Source organism: Bubalus kerabau, chromosome 20 (assembly GCF_029407905.1).
Source record: "Bubalus kerabau isolate K-KA32 ecotype Philippines breed swamp buffalo chromosome 20, PCC_UOA_SB_1v2, whole genome shotgun sequence".
Classification (NCBI taxonomy): domain Eukaryota; kingdom Metazoa; phylum Chordata; class Mammalia; order Artiodactyla; family Bovidae; genus Bubalus; species Bubalus kerabau.
Genome location: NC_073643.1, coordinates 13,312,578 through 13,329,640, shown reverse-complemented (window position 1 = coordinate 13,329,640; position 17,063 = coordinate 13,312,578). Strand labels below are relative to the sequence as shown.

General features: G+C 46.6%; 1 protein-coding gene across 4 annotated transcripts in view; it reads left to right on the top strand.

Moving 5' to 3' along the window:
- The first annotated feature begins 1,552 nt into the window (after positions 1–1,552).
- The window catches only part of ACAA1 (acetyl-CoA acyltransferase 1), a 30,855-nt gene continuing 15,344 nt past the window's right edge, over positions 1,553–17,063 (top strand). The window contains exons 1-3 of one of the 4 annotated variants that reach the window (XM_055558600.1): positions 1,553–1,854; positions 2,055–2,148; positions 3,125–3,182. In XM_055558600.1, coding sequence (XP_055414575.1) covers positions 1,684–1,854; positions 2,055–2,148; positions 3,125–3,182 — 323 coding nt within the window. In that variant the 5' untranslated portion in view covers positions 1,553–1,683. The remainder of the gene's footprint in view (positions 1,855–2,054; positions 2,149–3,124; positions 3,183–17,063) is intronic. The other 3 variants (XM_055558603.1, XM_055558602.1, XM_055558604.1) reach the window with 3 other exon arrangements.

Genomic DNA, 17,063 nt, shown 5'->3' with positions numbered 1-17,063 from the left:
TGGTTCCAAATAGGAAAAGGAGTACGTCAAGGCTGTATATTGTCACCCTGCTTATTTAACTTACATGCAGAATACATCATGAGAAACGCTGGGCTGGAAGAAGCACAAGCTGGAATCAAGATTGCTGGGAGAAATATCAATAACCTCAGATATGCAGATGACACCACTCTTATGGCAGACAGTGAAGAGGAACTCAAAAGCCTCTTGATGAAAGTGAAAGAGGAGAGTGAAAAAGTTGGCTTAAAGCTCAACATTCAGAAAATGAAGATCATGGCAACTGGTCCCATCACTTCATGGGAAATAGATGGGGAAACAGTGTCAGACTTTATTTTGGGGGGCTCCAAAATCACTGCAGATGGTGATTGCAGCCATGAAATTAAAAGACACTTACTCCTTGGAAGGAAAGTTATGACCAACCTAGATTTGCCAACAAAGGTCAGTCTACTCAAGGCTATGGTTTTTCCTGTGGTCATGTATGGATGTGAGAGTTGGACTGTGAAGAAAGCTGAGCGCAGAAAAATTGATGCTTTTGAACTGTGGTGTTGGAGAAGACTCTTGAGAGTCCCTTGGACTGCAAGGAGATCCAACCAGTCCATTCTGAAGGAGATCAGCCCTGGGATTTCTTTGGAAGGAATGATGCTAAAGCTGAAACTCCAGTACTTTGGCCACCTCATGTGAAGAGTTGACTCATTGGAAAAGCCTCTGATGCTGGGAGGGATTGGGGGCAGGAGGAGAAGGGGACGACAGAGGATGAGATGGCTGGATGGCATCACCAACTCGATGGACGTGAGTTTGAGTGAACTCCGGGAGATGGTGATGGACAGGGAGGCCTGGCGTGCTGCGACTCATGGGGTCGCAAAGAGTCGGACACGACTGAGCGACTGAACTGAACTGAACTGAACTGATGCATGTATACGGCTCTTTCTCCAGATAGGGAGTCCCGTCACATCTCGGCCACTTTGTATAATCCGTTCTCCTGCCACCCCAGAATCCCAGATTCTCTCAGTCTTCTCGAAAGACTTCCCAGGAGAGCCCAAACACGTCAAGGTAGGCTCTGGGGCATCTCGGAATTATCTCGGTCTCCCAGCCTGGGGGAGACAGCAGAGAAGGTTAGGAAGGGAGAAGAGGAACGAGAGGCCCCGGCGCCTCTTTCCCGGCTAAGAAACTGTAGGCAGCGCTCCTGACAATTCGCCATGTGTTTGGTGGCGGGCAGTGGGCAGGGTTGTAGGGAAAGGGACCCCTGGCAATAGTGAAATTTTCTTCAAGAAACGAAAGGTGCTCCTGCAAACCCGCCTGCGGTTTGGCAGTAGGTAGGGCTGCAAGTGCAAAGAATTCCTGTCTGTGTTTCTGCGCGAGGCTTCAGAAAAGTCCACCTCCCGGTTGGCAGGCGTAGGCTACTGTAGGCGGGGCTTTGAGTAAAAAGACTCTCTGAGGTCTAACTTTGGGAAGCTCGGTTTGCGGATTGGGGCGGGACCTCAGGCAGGCTCGCCAACCAGAGGTTGGCTGAGGTGGGGAGATGGGCGGGACTTTTAGAGGGAAAGGCCAGTCAGACCAGTAGGTCTGTGGGTGGGACTTAGATATCCGTGGGTCAGAGGTAAGGTCCCGTGCCTGCGTGGGCCACGGCCTGTTGGTTGCAGCCCTCTCTTCTTGGCTGGTTGAGGGTTTACCTGGCCGAGCTGCGCAATGCGGAGGCTGCAGGTAGTGCTGGGTCACCTGAAGGGCCGGCCCGCTTCGGACCCGGAGCCGCAGGCCGCCCCGTGTTGGAGCGGCGCGCGGCGGGCGTCCGCAGAGGATGTCGTGGTGGTGCACGGGCGGCGCACGGCCATTGGCCGGTCGGGCCGCGGCGGCTTCAAGGTGAGGCACCTGGGCTCGAGAGCCAGGTGTGAGATGAAGGCCCGGGGTGGGCTGGGGTCTGGCTCCTCCGTTCGTTTCCCTTCGGCGTCGGTGGTGGCTTTGCGCCGGAGCTGTAACCGCTCTGTCCCTTTGGGAGAGGGCGAGGCTTTGGGAGCTGGGGTCCCGACTCGGGATCCTAGCGGTCGCTCTTTCGGCTGTAGGACACCACTCCCGACGAGCTTCTCTCCGCCGTCATGACCGCGGTTCTCCAGGACGTCAAGCTGAGCCCGGCCCAGCTGGGAGAGATCTGCGTGGGTGAGTGCACTACCCTGGCCCTGCGCTCGATCCTCGCCTTCCCATCCCGTCAAAGGGCTCCTCAAACACCTCCCTCCAGGCGCTTTCCAGGCGTCTTCAGTGAGGGGAACGGCGACGGACTGCACGCAGATAAGTGTAATCGTCTCTTTAGGGCTATAGACTCCACCACCCCCCCACCCCCACCCCCGCGTCCAGGCACTTTTTGTGCCGCCTTCAAGCACATTCTTCATATTAAGTATGATAGGAAGTAGGAATCGCAAGGGACAAACATTTTCACGCCAGAGTCTGGGTGCCAGGGTTTGAGAACACCCTAAGGGACAGGAGACTGGGTTTCTCTACCTATCCTGATGTACTGTCTATGCCAGGGTAGAACAGAGGGAACATCGAAAAACCATCCAAGTCCAGCTTTGCAGTTAATAATGGAGAAACTGCCTGGGGATTTGCAGCAGAGCTTGGCCCTGAATCTAGGGCCTCTTGACCTTTAGTATAATCTTTTCCCCCACCTCTGCTTCCCACCTTAGCCTGGAACCTAACATTATATGGTAAGAGTCTCATCACAGAGGTGCTACCCCTAGGTGGGGGATCACTGTTCAACCCCTGGAGTGTGAGTAGGTGGAGGACACTCAAGGAGGTGTGCATTTTCAGAAACACTTTCCTGACTGACAGGACTGCCTCCTCCGACTTCAAGCTTTGCACTACATTCTTCTTTCCGTGTTACCTTTAAAGGCAGGCGACCTGCCCAGAGTGTGCTGATTTGGAAAAGCAGGGTGCATGGGCAGGGGATTGTGGGCCTCTCAGGAACTGGATCTAGTGTCTGACCAGCACACGCTGCTGTGTAGCTGGCTCACACTGCTCCAGACCTTGACATTCCAGTGGTTCTGAAGGAGGATTTGGAACGCCCCCACTCTGGTCATCACAGCCGTGCCTTAGTGCCCAGAGCACCACCTGGCACTGACTGGAGGTTTGCTGTCCACAGGAAACGTGCTTCAGCCTGGGGCCGGAGCGACCATGGCCCGAATCGCCCAGTTTCTGAGGTAAACTTTTCTGGTTCTTGCTCTGGGTTGACTATTCAGACTCTTGCTTGGGCTCCGGCCCCAGAGAACTCAGCCTGCTGGTGGGAGAAGATCAGGGTCTAGTGGACTCCAGACCCGAACACAGCCAGGGTGCTCGGCACCCTGTTTTTCTGGATGCCACCTTTCCCCCACTTTGAAAGGAGAGTGTGTTTACTGGTGCGGAGCCAGGACAAACAGCCTTTGGGCCTGGAGCAGAAAGTTCGCTGTGGCCCAATCTTTCTTAAGTCGAAGTCAGCTTGTTGCTTTGGCTTTTGTAGGTGTGAACTTTGCCTGGATATCCAGGTTGGCACACTGAAGAGAGCTTTTTAAATGCTAGTTTGGCAAGCTGGTGCCTCCAAAGCAGAGCTCATCCACAGAAACTTGGGAATGGGCCAGAACCCAGGGGTCGCCCAGAAGGTACCCTGGTGAATTGCCCTTTACCTCTTGTCCTAAGATGGGGGAGAAACTTTAAATTATTTTCATGTGTAGATTTAAGAACCACTTAGGTCTATAATCCCAGTTGCATGGAGAAGGAATAATAGGAACATGAACTAGTGAAGGAACAGGAAAATGAGAAAGGATGTGGAGACTAGGAGACACTCAGAGTGCTTAGCCTAGACTTCAAAAGATTTCTCGATCTGCCTCCAGATTTGCCTTCCAGTCTTATCTACCTGCCGCTGCTGCTTTAAGCCACCCTGTCTGCCCACTGCTTCCCTAAGCTGGTCAGTCTCCCCATGCAGTACTGTCCCTGCTGCCCTTCTCCTCGCTAAATTCTGCCCAAACAGTGTCACCGTTTTCACCAGGCTTCCCTGAGCACCCAAGACTTAGCAAGAGGGCTTCTTTTCCAGTCGCTGGCTACGCGCTTCCTTTTGATGTGCTTTTGCTGTCTTGCTCTGTTGCTGTAGACGTGGCTAGTTAATTCACTTTCTGTGTGTGGTTGGGCGTCCTCTCGGGCACTGTATTGTAAGCATGTCAGCATCCCTCACACTGAGTCAGTGTTTACTGATCACTGGGTGGATTGGGTGAAGGGGCAGTAACTAAGTAGTAGGGTGTTAGGGGACCTGGGAAGGGTAAATAGGCTACAGGTGCCTAGGACATTCTCCACCCAAGAAGGTCTCAGCAAAGCCTGGCCTGGCCTGTAGTCGAGAGGTTCCCAACTCTGGTCACATGCTAGAATCAGCAGGTTTCACCCCGAGGTTCTGAGTCCATGGGTCTCGGGATTTGCGCAGGACTTTGTGCCCGTGCCCAGCTCAGATTACATTGGCAGAGGTGTCTCCACCAGCTTCTAGGGCTGAAACCCGTGTGAAAGCCTGGGGGAACCCACCCGAAGGAGGGATGTTAGAATACCTAGTACATGTCAGGGTTCTTTGTCCAGCTGGGAACAGGCTTTCCACAGAGAATGGTGGGAACATAAAGGCTGAGAGTAGGTATGGTTTCTGGCCTCATATTTTAGACATTCTTTTTCTTAAATTGAAGCATAGTTGATATACAGTGTTGTACTTCTACTGTATAGCGAAATGATTCAGGTACACATATGTTTATATACATTCTTTTTAAAAAAATATCCTTCTCCATTATGGTTCATCACAGGCTAGTGACTGTAGTTCCCTGTGCTACACAGTAGGACCTTGTTGTTTATCCATTTTTATATAATAATTTGGGTCTGTCAGCCCTGAACTCCCATGCCATCCTTGCCCTAATACTGCCCCCACCACAAGTCTGTTTTCTGGGCGTCCATTTCTGTTTTGAAGATAAGCTCATTTGTGTCATATTTTAGATTCCACATGTAAGCGATATCATATATTAGGCCTTCTTTGACTGGCTTCACTCAGTGTGACAGTCTCTATTCAGGTCCATCCGTGTTGCTGCATATGGCATTATTTCATTCTTTTTACGACTGAGTAATATTCCACTGTATACACCTATCACATTTTCTTTATCCACTCCTCTGCTGATGGACGTTTGCGTTGCTCCCATGTCTTGGCTCTTGTAAATGGTGCTGCAGTGAACTCTGGGATGCATGTATCTTTTTGAATCATAGTTTTGAATGGATGTGGGCCCAGGAGTTGGATGGCCCAATCACACAGCAAGGCTAATTCTAGCTTTTTGAGTGCCCTCCATACTGTTTGCCCTGGTGGCTGCACCAACTTACATTCCCACGAACAATGTAGGAGGGTTCTGTTTTCTGCACGCCGTAGCCAGGATTTGTTATTTGTAGACTCTTAAATTTTAATTTTTTGTTTTATATTGGAGTACAGTTGATTTTACAATGTTGTGCTCGTTTCAGGTGTACAGCAAAGTTCCTCAGTTATACATATAAATATATTCGTTTTTTTCCCATATAGGTTATTACAGATTATTGAGTCAAGTTCCCTGTGCTATATAGTAGGTCCTTGATGATGTATCTATTTTATATATAGTAGTGTGTATATGTTAATCCCAAACCCCTAATTTATCCCTCCCCCCACCTTTCCCCCTTGGTAGCCATAAAGTTGTTTTCTTAGTGTGTTTCTGTTTTGTAAATAGGTTCATTTGTATCATTTTTTTAGGTCCCACATACAAGTGATGTCATGTATTTGTCTTTCTCTGTCTGACTCAGTATGATCATCTCTAGGTCTGTCCATGCTGCTGCAAATGGGATTATTTTTTCTTTTTCGTGGCTGAACACTATTGCATCGTATATACGTATCACCTCTTGACTCACTCCTCTGATGATGGACATTTTATAAGCCTCCATGTCTTGGCTAAATGTAAACAGTGCTGCAGTCAAGGTTGGAGTACATATATCTTTTTGAGTTATGCTATGCTAAGTCACTTCAGTCGTGTCCGACTCTGTGTGACCCCATAGACGGCAGCCACCAGGCTCCCCCGTCCCTGGGATTCTCCAGGCAAGAACACTGGAGTGGGTTGCCATGTCCTTCTCCAATGCATGAAAGTGAAAAGTGAAAGCGAAGTCGCTCAGTCGTGTCTGACTCCTAGCGACCCCATGGACTGCAGCCTACCAGGCTCCTCCATCCATGGGATTTTCCAGGCAAGAGTACTGGAGTGGGGTGCCATTGCCTTCTCCGTTTGAGTTATGGCTTTCTCCAAGTATATGCCCAGGAGTGGGATTGCCAGATCATCGTTAGCTTTATAAAGAAACCACTATACTGTTTTCCATGGTGGTTGCACCAGTTTACATTCCCATCAGCAGTGCAGAAGGGTTTGCTTTGCTCCATGCCGTCTCCAGCATTTATTGTTTATAGACTTTTTGATAATGGCCATTGTGACCAGTGTGAAATGGTGCCTCATTGTAGTTTTGATTTACATTACTCTATAATAAGTAGTGAGGTTGAGCTGCCTTTCATGTGCCTCTTGGCCATCTGTATGTCTTCTCTGGAGAAATGTTTATTTAGATCTTCTGCCCATTTTTTGATTTTTTTTTTTTTAATATTGAACTGCATGGAGCTGTTTTTGTATTTTGAAGATAAATTTCTTATTGGTCACTTTGCAAATATTTTCAGCCATTCTGTGGGTTGTCTTTCATTTTGTTTATGGTTTCCTTTGCTGTGCAAAAGCTTTTTAAGTTTAATTTGGTCTCTCTCTCTTTTTTTTTTCTTTCTATTTTTACTACTCTGGGAAGTGAATCAAAGAAAGATATTGCTGTAATCTGTGTCAGAGAGTGTTCTGGCTATATTTTCCTCTAAGAGTTCTGTAGCATCTGGCCTTACAATTAGGTCTTTATTCCATTTGTATTTATTTTTGTGTATGGTGTTAAAGGGAGTTCTAATTTCATTTTTTATTAATACATGGAGCTGTTCAGTTTTCCAAGAACCATGTGTTGAAGAGTCTGTCTTTTCTCCATTCTGTATCCTTGCCTCCTTTGTCATAGATTAGGAGACCATAGGTGCGTGGGCTTATCTCTGGGTTTTCTATCCTGTGCCATTGATGTGTATTTCTGTTTTTGTGCCAGTACCAGAACTGTTTTGGTTAATATAGTTTAGTAGTATAGTCTGAAGTCAGGGAGCCTGATTCCCCCAGCCCCATTTTTCTGTTTTTTTTTAAAACATCATTTGTAGCGCTGCTCCACGGCACGTTGGTGTGTTTGGCTGCGCTGGGTCTTGGCTGCGGCCTGTGGGGTCTTTAGTTGCCGCACGTGACCTCTCAGTCACGGCAGGTGGAATCTAGTTCCCTGGCCAGGAATCGCACCGAGGACCCCTGCACTGGGCCCAGGTTCGTTTCTCTTCCTCAAGATTGCTTTGGCTATTCAGGATCTTCTGTATTTTCATACAAATCGTAATTTTTTTTTCCTAATTTGTGAAAAATGCCATTGGTAATTTGACAGAGATTGCATTGAATATGTAGATTGCTTTGGGTAGTATAGTCATTTTGATAATATTGAGTCTTCTAATCCAAAAACATAGTATATCTCTCTTCTGTCTGTGTTATCTTTAATTTCTTTCATCAGCATCTCATAGTTTTCTAAGTACAGTATAGGTCTTTTGCCTTCTTAGGTAAGTTTAATCCTAGGTATTTTATTCTTTTTGATGTGATGGTATATGGGATTATTTCCTTAATTTCTCTTTCTGATTTTTCATTATTAGTGTGTAGGAATGCAAGAGATTTCTGTGTATTAATTATATATCCTGCATAATTACTGATTCATTGATGAGCTCTAGTAGTTTTCCGGTAGAGTATTCAGAATTTTCTGTGTATAGTATCAAGTCATCTGCAAACAGTGGTAGTTTTACTTCTTCTTTTCCAACTTGGATTCTTTTATTTCTTTTTCTTCTGTGATTACGTGGCTAGAACTTCCAAAACTATGTTGAATAAAAGTGGCAAGGATGAGCTACTTATTTTGTTCCTGATCTTAGAGAAAATTCATTCAGTTTTTCACTGTTGAGAATGATGTTAGCTGTGGGTTTGTTGTATATGGCCTTTATTATGTTGAAGTAGGTTCCCCCAAGCCTACTTTTTAGAGAGTTATTATCATAAATGGATGTTAAATTTTCTCAAAAGCTTTTTTTGGATCTATCAAGATGATCATAATGGTTTTTATTTTTTAGATTGTTAATGTGGTGTATCACATTGATTGATTTGCATATATTGAAGAATCCTTTGCATCCCTGGGATAAATTCCATTTGATCAGGAATTTATGATCCTTTTAATGTGTTGGTGGATTCGGTTTGCTAGTATTTTGATGAGGATTTTTGTGTCTGTGTTCATCATTCATGTTGGCTTGTAATTTTCTTTCCTTTTTTCTTTAAATATTCTCTCTCCAGTTTATTCTTTTAAAAAAAAAATTTATTTATTACTGGACTTCCCTACTGCTCCAGTGGTTAAGAATCTGCCACCAGTGTAGGGGACACAGGTTCAGCTCCTGATTCGGGAGGATTCCATATGCTGCGGGGGAACTAAGCCGAATGCTGCAAGTACCGAGCCCACGTGTCTAGAGCCAGCGCTCTGCGACGAGAGAAGCCATGGCAGTGAGAGGCCTGCGTGCTGCAGCCAGAAGAAGCCCCTGCGCAGCAACAGAGACCCAGCACAGCCAAAAATAAATTAATTAAGAAATTTAAAGATAAATAATTCATTTTTAAAGAATTTTAGTTTTGGCTGCGCTGTGCCTTCATTGCTGCATGCAGGATTTTCCGTGGTTGTAGTGAGCAGGAGCTGCTCTTCTTCATGGTGCGTGGGCTTCTCACTGTGGTGGTTTCAGTGGTTGTGACTTGCAGATTCCAGAGAGAGGGCTCAGTAGGTGTGGCCCACGGGCTCAGTTGGCCCACTGCATGCAGAATCTTCCCGAACCAGGGATCTAGCCCGTGTCCCCTGCATTGGCAGGTGGATTGATTTTTAACCACTGGACCACCAGGGAATTCCTGTACTTTTCTTTCTTTCTTATTTTTTTTGTTGGTATTTGTCTGGTTTTAGTATCAGGGTGATGGTGGTCTCATAGAATAAACTTGGGAGCGTTCCTTCCTCTGTAGTTTTTTGTAAGAGTTTCAGAAGGATAGGTGCTAGCTCTTAATGTTTGATAGAATTCACCTGTGAAGAATTCACTTCTGTTTGTTGGAAGTTTTTTAATCACAGTTTCAATTTCAGTACTTGTAATTGGTCTGTTTGAATTTCTCATTTCTCCCTGGTTCAACTGGAAGGTAGTACCTTTCTAAGAATTTGTCCATTTCTTCTAGGTTGTCCATTTTATTGGTATATAATTGCTTGTAGTAGTCTCTTATGATCTTTTGTATTTCTTTGACATCAGTTGTAACTTTTTTCATTTCTCATTTTATTGATTTGAGCCTGCTCCTTTTTTTTCTGATGAGTCTAGCTAAAGATTTATTGATTTTGTCAATTTTGTTTATCTTTAAAGAACCAGCTGCTGCTCTCATTGATCTTTCGTATTGTTTTCTTCGTCTCTATTTCTCCTCTGATGTTTATGATTTCTTTCCTTCTACTAAGTTTGTGTTTTATTTGCTTTCCTTTCTCTGGGTGCTTTAGGCATAAGGTTAGGTTGTTTATTTGGGATTTTTCTTGTTTTCTGAGATAATCACTGAAAAGTTCCCTCTTTTAAGTGCTTTTGCTTCATTGCATAGGTTTTGGATTGCTGTGTTTTGATTGTCATTTGTTTCTAGGTACTTTTTAAATTTCCTCCTTGATGTCTTTAGTTATCTGTTGGTTGTTTAGTAGCATGTTGTTTAGCCTCCAGGTGTTTGTGTTTTTCACAGTTTTTCCCTGTAATTGATTTCTAATATCATAGCATTGTGGCTGGAAAAGATGCTTGATATGATTTCAGTTTTCTTAAATTTACCAAGGCTTGATTCGTGGCCCCAGATGTGATCTGTCTTAGACAATGTTCCATGTGCACTGGAGAATAAAGTATATTCTGCTCTTTTTGGATGGAATGCTCTATAAATATCAATTAAGTCCATCTGGTTTAATATGTTTCCTTACTGATTTTCTATCGGGGTCATCTGTCCCATTGGTGTAAGTGGGTGTTAAAGTCCCCTACTATTATTGTATTACTGTCGATTTTGCTTTTTTTCTTAAAATTAAACTTTTTATTTTGAGACAGTATATTTGATATAATCACATGCAGTTTTAAGAAAGAATACAGAGACCCTCACGTAGTTTTTCCCCAGTTTCACCCAGTGGGAACATCTTGAAAAACTATTGTACAATTTCCCAACCATGATATTGACATTGATACCATCAAATTACAGAACATTTCCACTACCACAAGGCCCGTCTTATAGCCACACCCACTTTCCTTCTCACTCCTCTGCTCCCTGATCCCTGGCAACCACTAATCTCTTCTCTATTTCTATAATTTTATTTCAAGAAAGGTATATAAAGGGAACCACACCAATTGTAACCTTTTGGAATTGGCTTTTTTCACTCAGCATAATTCTTTTTTTTTTTTTTTAGGTTTCTTTTTTTTTTTTTTTAGCATAATTCTTTGTAGATTTCATTCAGATTGTTGTATCAGCAGCCTGTTCCTTTTCATTGCTGAGTAATATTCCATGGTGCACAGGTAGGGCCCACCCTCCCCAGGGCTGCTGGACCGGGTACAGAGGTTAAGAGGGAACCTGGCCTCATCTTGAGGGCCTACTGTGAGCTAGTTTGTGTCCAGCACACAGCTGGAGCTTTTCAGAGGCGGTGTTGATGCATTTCCTATCTCTGTGCCTCCTACAGCCCTTCTTGGAAGTAGAACTTGTGAAGTGCCATAGTTGTAGAATTTGGAGCAAAATGAATTTTGTGAACACTCTTCTAATTGCAAACAGACATCTTTGACACAATCTGGGAAACTTGAACATGGACCAAATATTAGATTATTTAAGGGTTATTGTTATTTTTTGTTAGGTGTGACACTGGCATGCCAGTTATATAAAAACAATGTCATTCGTTGGCTTGGCAGGCTGAACGGGTTACTAGTGAGAGGACACTGCATCTGGGATTTGCTTTAAGCACTCCAGCCTTGGGAAAGATGTGGGAGGGGGAGAAAGGAAGCACTGTTGACCAGTGTTGACAATAGAGGAAGCTGGGTGATTCGTATGTGGGAGTTCATTATAGTATTCCCTCTACCTCTGCGTGCGTCAGGACATTTCGTAAAAAAAAACAAAACACACCTTTGATTGTGCAGTGTTACTGAACCCACATTCCACAGCTGGAGAAAGGTGATCTTGTCTTATCGCAGTGTCTGGTCTATGGCTCCCATTGGTTTGTTTGAAGCCAGTATTTAGCAGTCGTACGCCAGGAGACTCCTGGCTGGAACCAATGTTGTGGAATCTCTAGCAGTGAATTGTATCAGCCTTGGTCATCCTGTCCCAGTGCTTCTGATTTGCACGTAGGATTCTGTTCTTGTGGTGTCACCAATCTCTGCGGAAGAACTGTTCACGGCTTCATGTAAGAATTGTTGCCCAATCTGGGGTCAGTCCTGATTCCATCCCACATTCACTGGCTCTGTGACTTGCAGCAAGTCCCTTTGCCTCTCTGGGCCTCAGCTGGGTGGCTGTAAAATGGAGAAACTGGCTGTGATGTCCTGAGGATTGAGAGTGGCAGGGTACCCCCCATATCCTGTCTGGCTTTGGGGTGGGCCATACGGGGAGGAGGGTGAGGGTGGAAGTGCTTTGGCCGACCTGACCTACTGTAGCAGTTTCTGTTTCCTGAAAGCCTGCAGATGAGGCTCAGAGAGGTTAAGTGACTTGGCCAGGGCTTCACAGTAGTGGCACTAATGGAGGTGAGGTTCGAACCTGAGACTCTCTGGTACCATGCCTATATATACCACGGTGCCTCTCACAAGTGGGTCAAGAGGACCCTCATGAATCATAGGATTTGTCCTCCTGTGAGAGGTGGTAAGCTCTGTGCGAGTGTGCAGTCTGGTGATGGACTGTCCACAGGGTCGGGTCCGGCTGAGGCTGCCCAGCCCCTGGCAGGCCCCTCCCGCTTCCCACAGTGGCCATGACCGAGGTGAGCATGTTATCATGCTCAGTTTTCACTTTTATGGCTGTTAGCATTTGCTTTAAACATTGAAGTCCTCCTGTGTTGGGTGCTTATACATTTACACTGTTATGTCTTCTTGGATTGACCCCTCAATTATTATATACTGTCTTTCCTTGTCTCTTGTAACAGTCTTTTCTTAAAAATCTAGTTTATCTGATATGAGTATTGCTACTCCAGCTTTCTTTTCATTTCCATTTGCATGGAATATCTTTTTCCACTCCCTCACTTTCAGGCTGTATGTGTCCCTAGGTCTGAAATGGGTCTCTTATAGATAGCATGTATATGGGTCTCATTTTTGTGTCCATTCAGCCAGTCTGTGTCTTTTGGGTGGAGCATTTAAATCATTTACATTTGAGGTGATTATCCATATGTGTGTTCCTATTGCCATTTTCTTTTTTAAATATTTTTTATGTATTTTTGGCTACGTCAGGTCTTCGTCTCGGCACGTGGCATCTTCACTGTCACACGAGGGCTTCTCTCTGGTTGTGGTGCATGGGCTTAGTTGCCCTGTGGGCTCTCAGTTCCCTGATCAGGGATCACACCCCCATCCCCTGCATTGGAAGGTGAATTCTCAAGCCCTGGACCACCAGGGAAGTTCCACGCCCACACCTTACTGCCATTTTTGTAATTGTTTTGGATTTGTTTTTGTTGATCTTCCTTTCTTCTGTTCTCTTCTCTGGTGGTTGGATGACTATCTTTAGTGTTGTGTTTGGGTTGCTCTTTCTGTGTGTGAATCTGTTGTAGTTTTGGTTTGCAGTTCCCATGAGGCTTCGATACAGCAGCGATCTATATGTGTACAAGGTTAAGTTGCTGGTTCTTAATTTCAAATGTAGTTCCCATTTCCTTCAGTTGTACTCTCTTCTTCTCATGATTGCTGATTTTTTTAAAACTTATTTTATTTATTCGGCAGTGTCGGTCCCTGTTGTGGCAGTGGGATTTTTTGTCGTGGTGCTCAGGCTCCATAGCTGGGGTGCGTGGGCCTAGTCGCTCCATGGCATGTGGATCTTAGTTCCGGGACCACAGATTGAACTCACATCCTCTGCACTGCAAGGTGGATCTCCAGCCACTGGACCATCATGGGTGCTGGTTTTGCCATCCTATTTGTGTGTGGATGATTTCCTATTACTTTGTTTGCTTTTATTGGAGAGCTTTCCCATTTTTTTATTTTCTTGTTAGGGAATTAGTTGGTTTTGTGGTGCTGAGTTCTCTTAGCTTTTGCTTGTCTGTAAAGCTTTTGATTTCTCAGTTGGATCTGAATGAAAACCTTGCTGGGTGTTCTTGGTTGTCGGTTTTTTCTTTTCATCACTTTAAATATATTGAGCCACTCACTGTCTTCTGATCTGCATTGTTGCTGCTGAAATAACCTTAAATCAGTTGATAACCTTATGGGGATTCCCTGTATGTTATTTGTTGCTCTTTTATTTTTTGCTGTGTTGGGTGCTGAGTCTTCATTGCTGCGTGTGGGCTTTCTCTGTCTGCGGCAAGTGCGGTGCTCTCCAGTTGCATGCACAGGCGTCTCTCGCTGTGGAGCACGGTTCAGGCTCCGGGCTTCAGTAGTTGTGGCACACAGCTCCAGTTGCTCCGCAGCACGTGGGATCTTCCCAGACCAGGGATGGGAACCCGTGTCCCCTGCATTGGCAGGCGGATTCCCAATCACTGGCCCCCCCAGGAAGCCCAGGCAGCCTGTCTTCTGATGGCTGGGTGGGGCTGTGTTCCTGCAGAGTTGGTTGTTGGGCCTGAGGCTTTCCCGCAGTGGAGCCTGCAGGTTGTTGGCTGGGCCCTGGTCTTGGTGCCGAAATGGGGGCCTCCAGGAGAGCTCACACCAGTCGTGTTCCCTGGAGGCTCCATTATCGTTGTGCTTGTCCTGAACCTCAGCTGGTGAGCTGCAGCCGCCCTTTGCCTCCCCAGGAGACCCTCTAAGATCACTAGGTGGGCCTCGCCCAGGTTCCTGTAAAGGTGCTGCTTTAAGCTGGGCCCCAGTGCACATGAAACCGGCTGTGTGCCCTCAGAGAGGGGGTCTCCATTCCCCAGCCCTGTGGAGTTCCTGCACTCAAGCCCTGCTGGCCTTCAAGGCTAAATGATCTGGGGGTTCTTCCTTCTAAGGCCAGCCCCGCAGACTGTCTTGGAGGGCTCTTTTTTTGTGGGAACATCCTGTGTGGTCTGCGTGTGTTTAATATTTGTTGGTGTGAGAACTCTCTTTATAGTATGTCTGCCACCTCTTTCCTCAGTGTGTGCTGGCCGCTGTCCCCTCTGACAGGGGGTGTGACTGATGCAGTGAGCAGAGCCTGTGCTGGGTATTTGATCAGGGCCTCCACTCTGCTCTGTGGTTGCACCGGCCTGTCAGGGCGCGGTCTGCTCCCTAGGTGTTGGAGTAGAGGCCCTCAGATCCCTTCCTTAACTGTGTGTGTGATATGCGGTATGAGGCAGCGGGGTTGGCGCACTCCCCCTCAGAGAGAAACCACTGGGTATTCCCATTCCGGAGCTGTTCACCGTGGGTGTGCTCTGTTGTCACCTTTCGCCCGTGTGCGAGCTCTCAGATGACGCCATTGGCACATCTCGCAGCCCCATCGTAAGTGTGGGAATGCCACAGTTGGCCCTGGTGTCTCTCCGGTGTTGTTTTCACCAGGCCACCAGCATCCATCCACTGAAGTCAGGGCCCAGGTTGCAGTAATTATGGATCTGGACTGCCTGGGGGTGCTGTGGAGCAGCTCAGACTCTGCCCTGGCCCCACCCCAGTGTGTGCGTGTCCCCAAAGTCCTCAGCTGCAAAAGCTAGACCTGTCTGGGCTGCAGGAGATGTTCTGCAGGCACTGAGTTCACAAAGCCCATGGTTGTTCAGTCGCTCAGTCATGTCCAGCTCTTTGCGACCCCATGGACTGCACCACACCAGGCTTTCCTGTCCTCTGCTATCTCCCGGAGTTTGCTCAAACTCATGTCCATTGACTTGGTGATGGCATCTCATCCTCTGTCACCCTCTTCTCCTCCTGCCTTCAATCTTTCCCAACATCACGGTCTTTTCCAATGAGTCTGCTCTTCCCATCAGGTGGCCAGAGTATTGGAGCTTCATCTGCAGCATCAGCCCTTCAGATGAATATTCAGGGTTGATTTCCTTTAGGATTGACTGGTTTAATCTCCTTGTCCAAGAAACTCTCTCAAGAGTCTTCTCCAGTACCACAGTTTACAAGCATCAATTCTTTGGTCCCCAGCCTTCTTTATGGTCCAATTCTCACATCTGTACGTGACTACTGGGAAAACTATAGCTTTGATTATACGGATCTTTGTCAACAGAGTGATGTCTCTGCTTTTTATTATGTTGTCTAGGCTTTTCTTCCAAGGAACAACAGGTGTCTTTTAATTTCACGGCTGCCGTCACTATCTGTATTGATTTCAGAGCCCAAGAAAATAAAGTCTGTCACTGTTTCCATTTTTTTCCCTAAATATTTGCCATGAAGTGATGGGTTTGAATGCCATGATCTTATTTTTTTAAATGTTGAGTTTTAAGCCAGCTTTTTCACTGTCCTCTTTCCCCTTCATCAAGAGGCTCTTTAGTTCCTCTTCGCTTTCTGCAATAAGGGTGGTGTTGTCTCTGTATCTGAGGTTATTGATATTTCTCCCGGCAATCTTGATTCCAGCTTGAGCTTCATCTAGCCTGGCATTTCACATGATGTACTCTGCATATAAGTTAAATAATCCCATCGTGGGGTGTAGATCTGCTGTTCATGCAGCTGGGAGGAGAGATTACAGCTCTTCTCCCTTAGTTGCATAGCCTCTGAGGCTCAGCCGTGGTTTTAGCTCCACCTCTGCATGTGGATCACCCTCTGGTCCCTGCTCCCAAGTCTGCCTCAGAGCATATGAGCCCACTCCGGCAGGGAGGGGCGTGAGAGCCTGTCCTGGCTGGAGCCCTTCCAGGTGTCTAGGAAGGTAGGGTCGCCACTCGGGAGAAAGGCTCAATGGTGGCCCCACCCTTGGCACATCACTCAGCAATGGGGCTTCGCTTGTATGGTGGTCCCGGCTTCCTCTGTGAGTGTTCTCGGTTGCAGAGCTCCTCACTCCCGCCACTTCAGGCTGTCTCGTGGCAGCCAACGGCAGTCCTCTCCCTAGGTCTGCTTTCCAGCCCCTGTGTGCACCCGTGGACACGTGTCTCAGGCTGGGGCGCAGCGGGCTGGGTCGGACCATCTGTGCAGGTCTCTCCATCCTGCCTGCTGGTTGCTGTGTTCTCCTCTGAGTTTCCAAAGATCCCCTTCTGCCCAGCTGATCTCCCTGCCAGTGAGGGGGCTTCCCCACATGCAGGAACCTTCTCTCCTTCAGCTCCACCCTCAGGGGTGTAGGTTCCATCCCACTTCCTCTTCCTTTTCCCTTCTTTCTTTTTTCCTACCTGGGTATGTGGGGGATCTATCTTACCTCTCATCCACGTGTCTTTTTGAATTCGAGTTTTGTCTGGATGTGCACCAAGGAGCGGGATTCTTGGATCAGATGGCAACTCTATTTTTAGCTTTTTGAGGCACGTCCATACTGTTTTCCATATTAGCTACACCAACTTACATTCCCACCAGCGTTGTAGGAGGGTTCCTTTTCTGTCCACCCTCTGTGGTATTTGTTATTTGTAGACTTTTAAACGATGGCCATTCTGACTGGTGTGAAGTGATACCTCGTTGTACTTCTGATTTGCGTTTCTCTAATAATTAGCGATGTGGAGCCTCTTTTCCTGGGCCTGTTAGGCCTCTGTCATACTTTAGACATTTCTTTTGCACCGGTTCTCTGTCCTGGCCACAGGCGTCTTCTCTGTTCTTTAGGGCAGCAGTCTCCAATCCTTTCGGCACCAGGGATCAGTTTTGTGGAAGCAAGTTTTTCCACAAACTGGTGTATGGGGGGATGGTTTCAGGATCA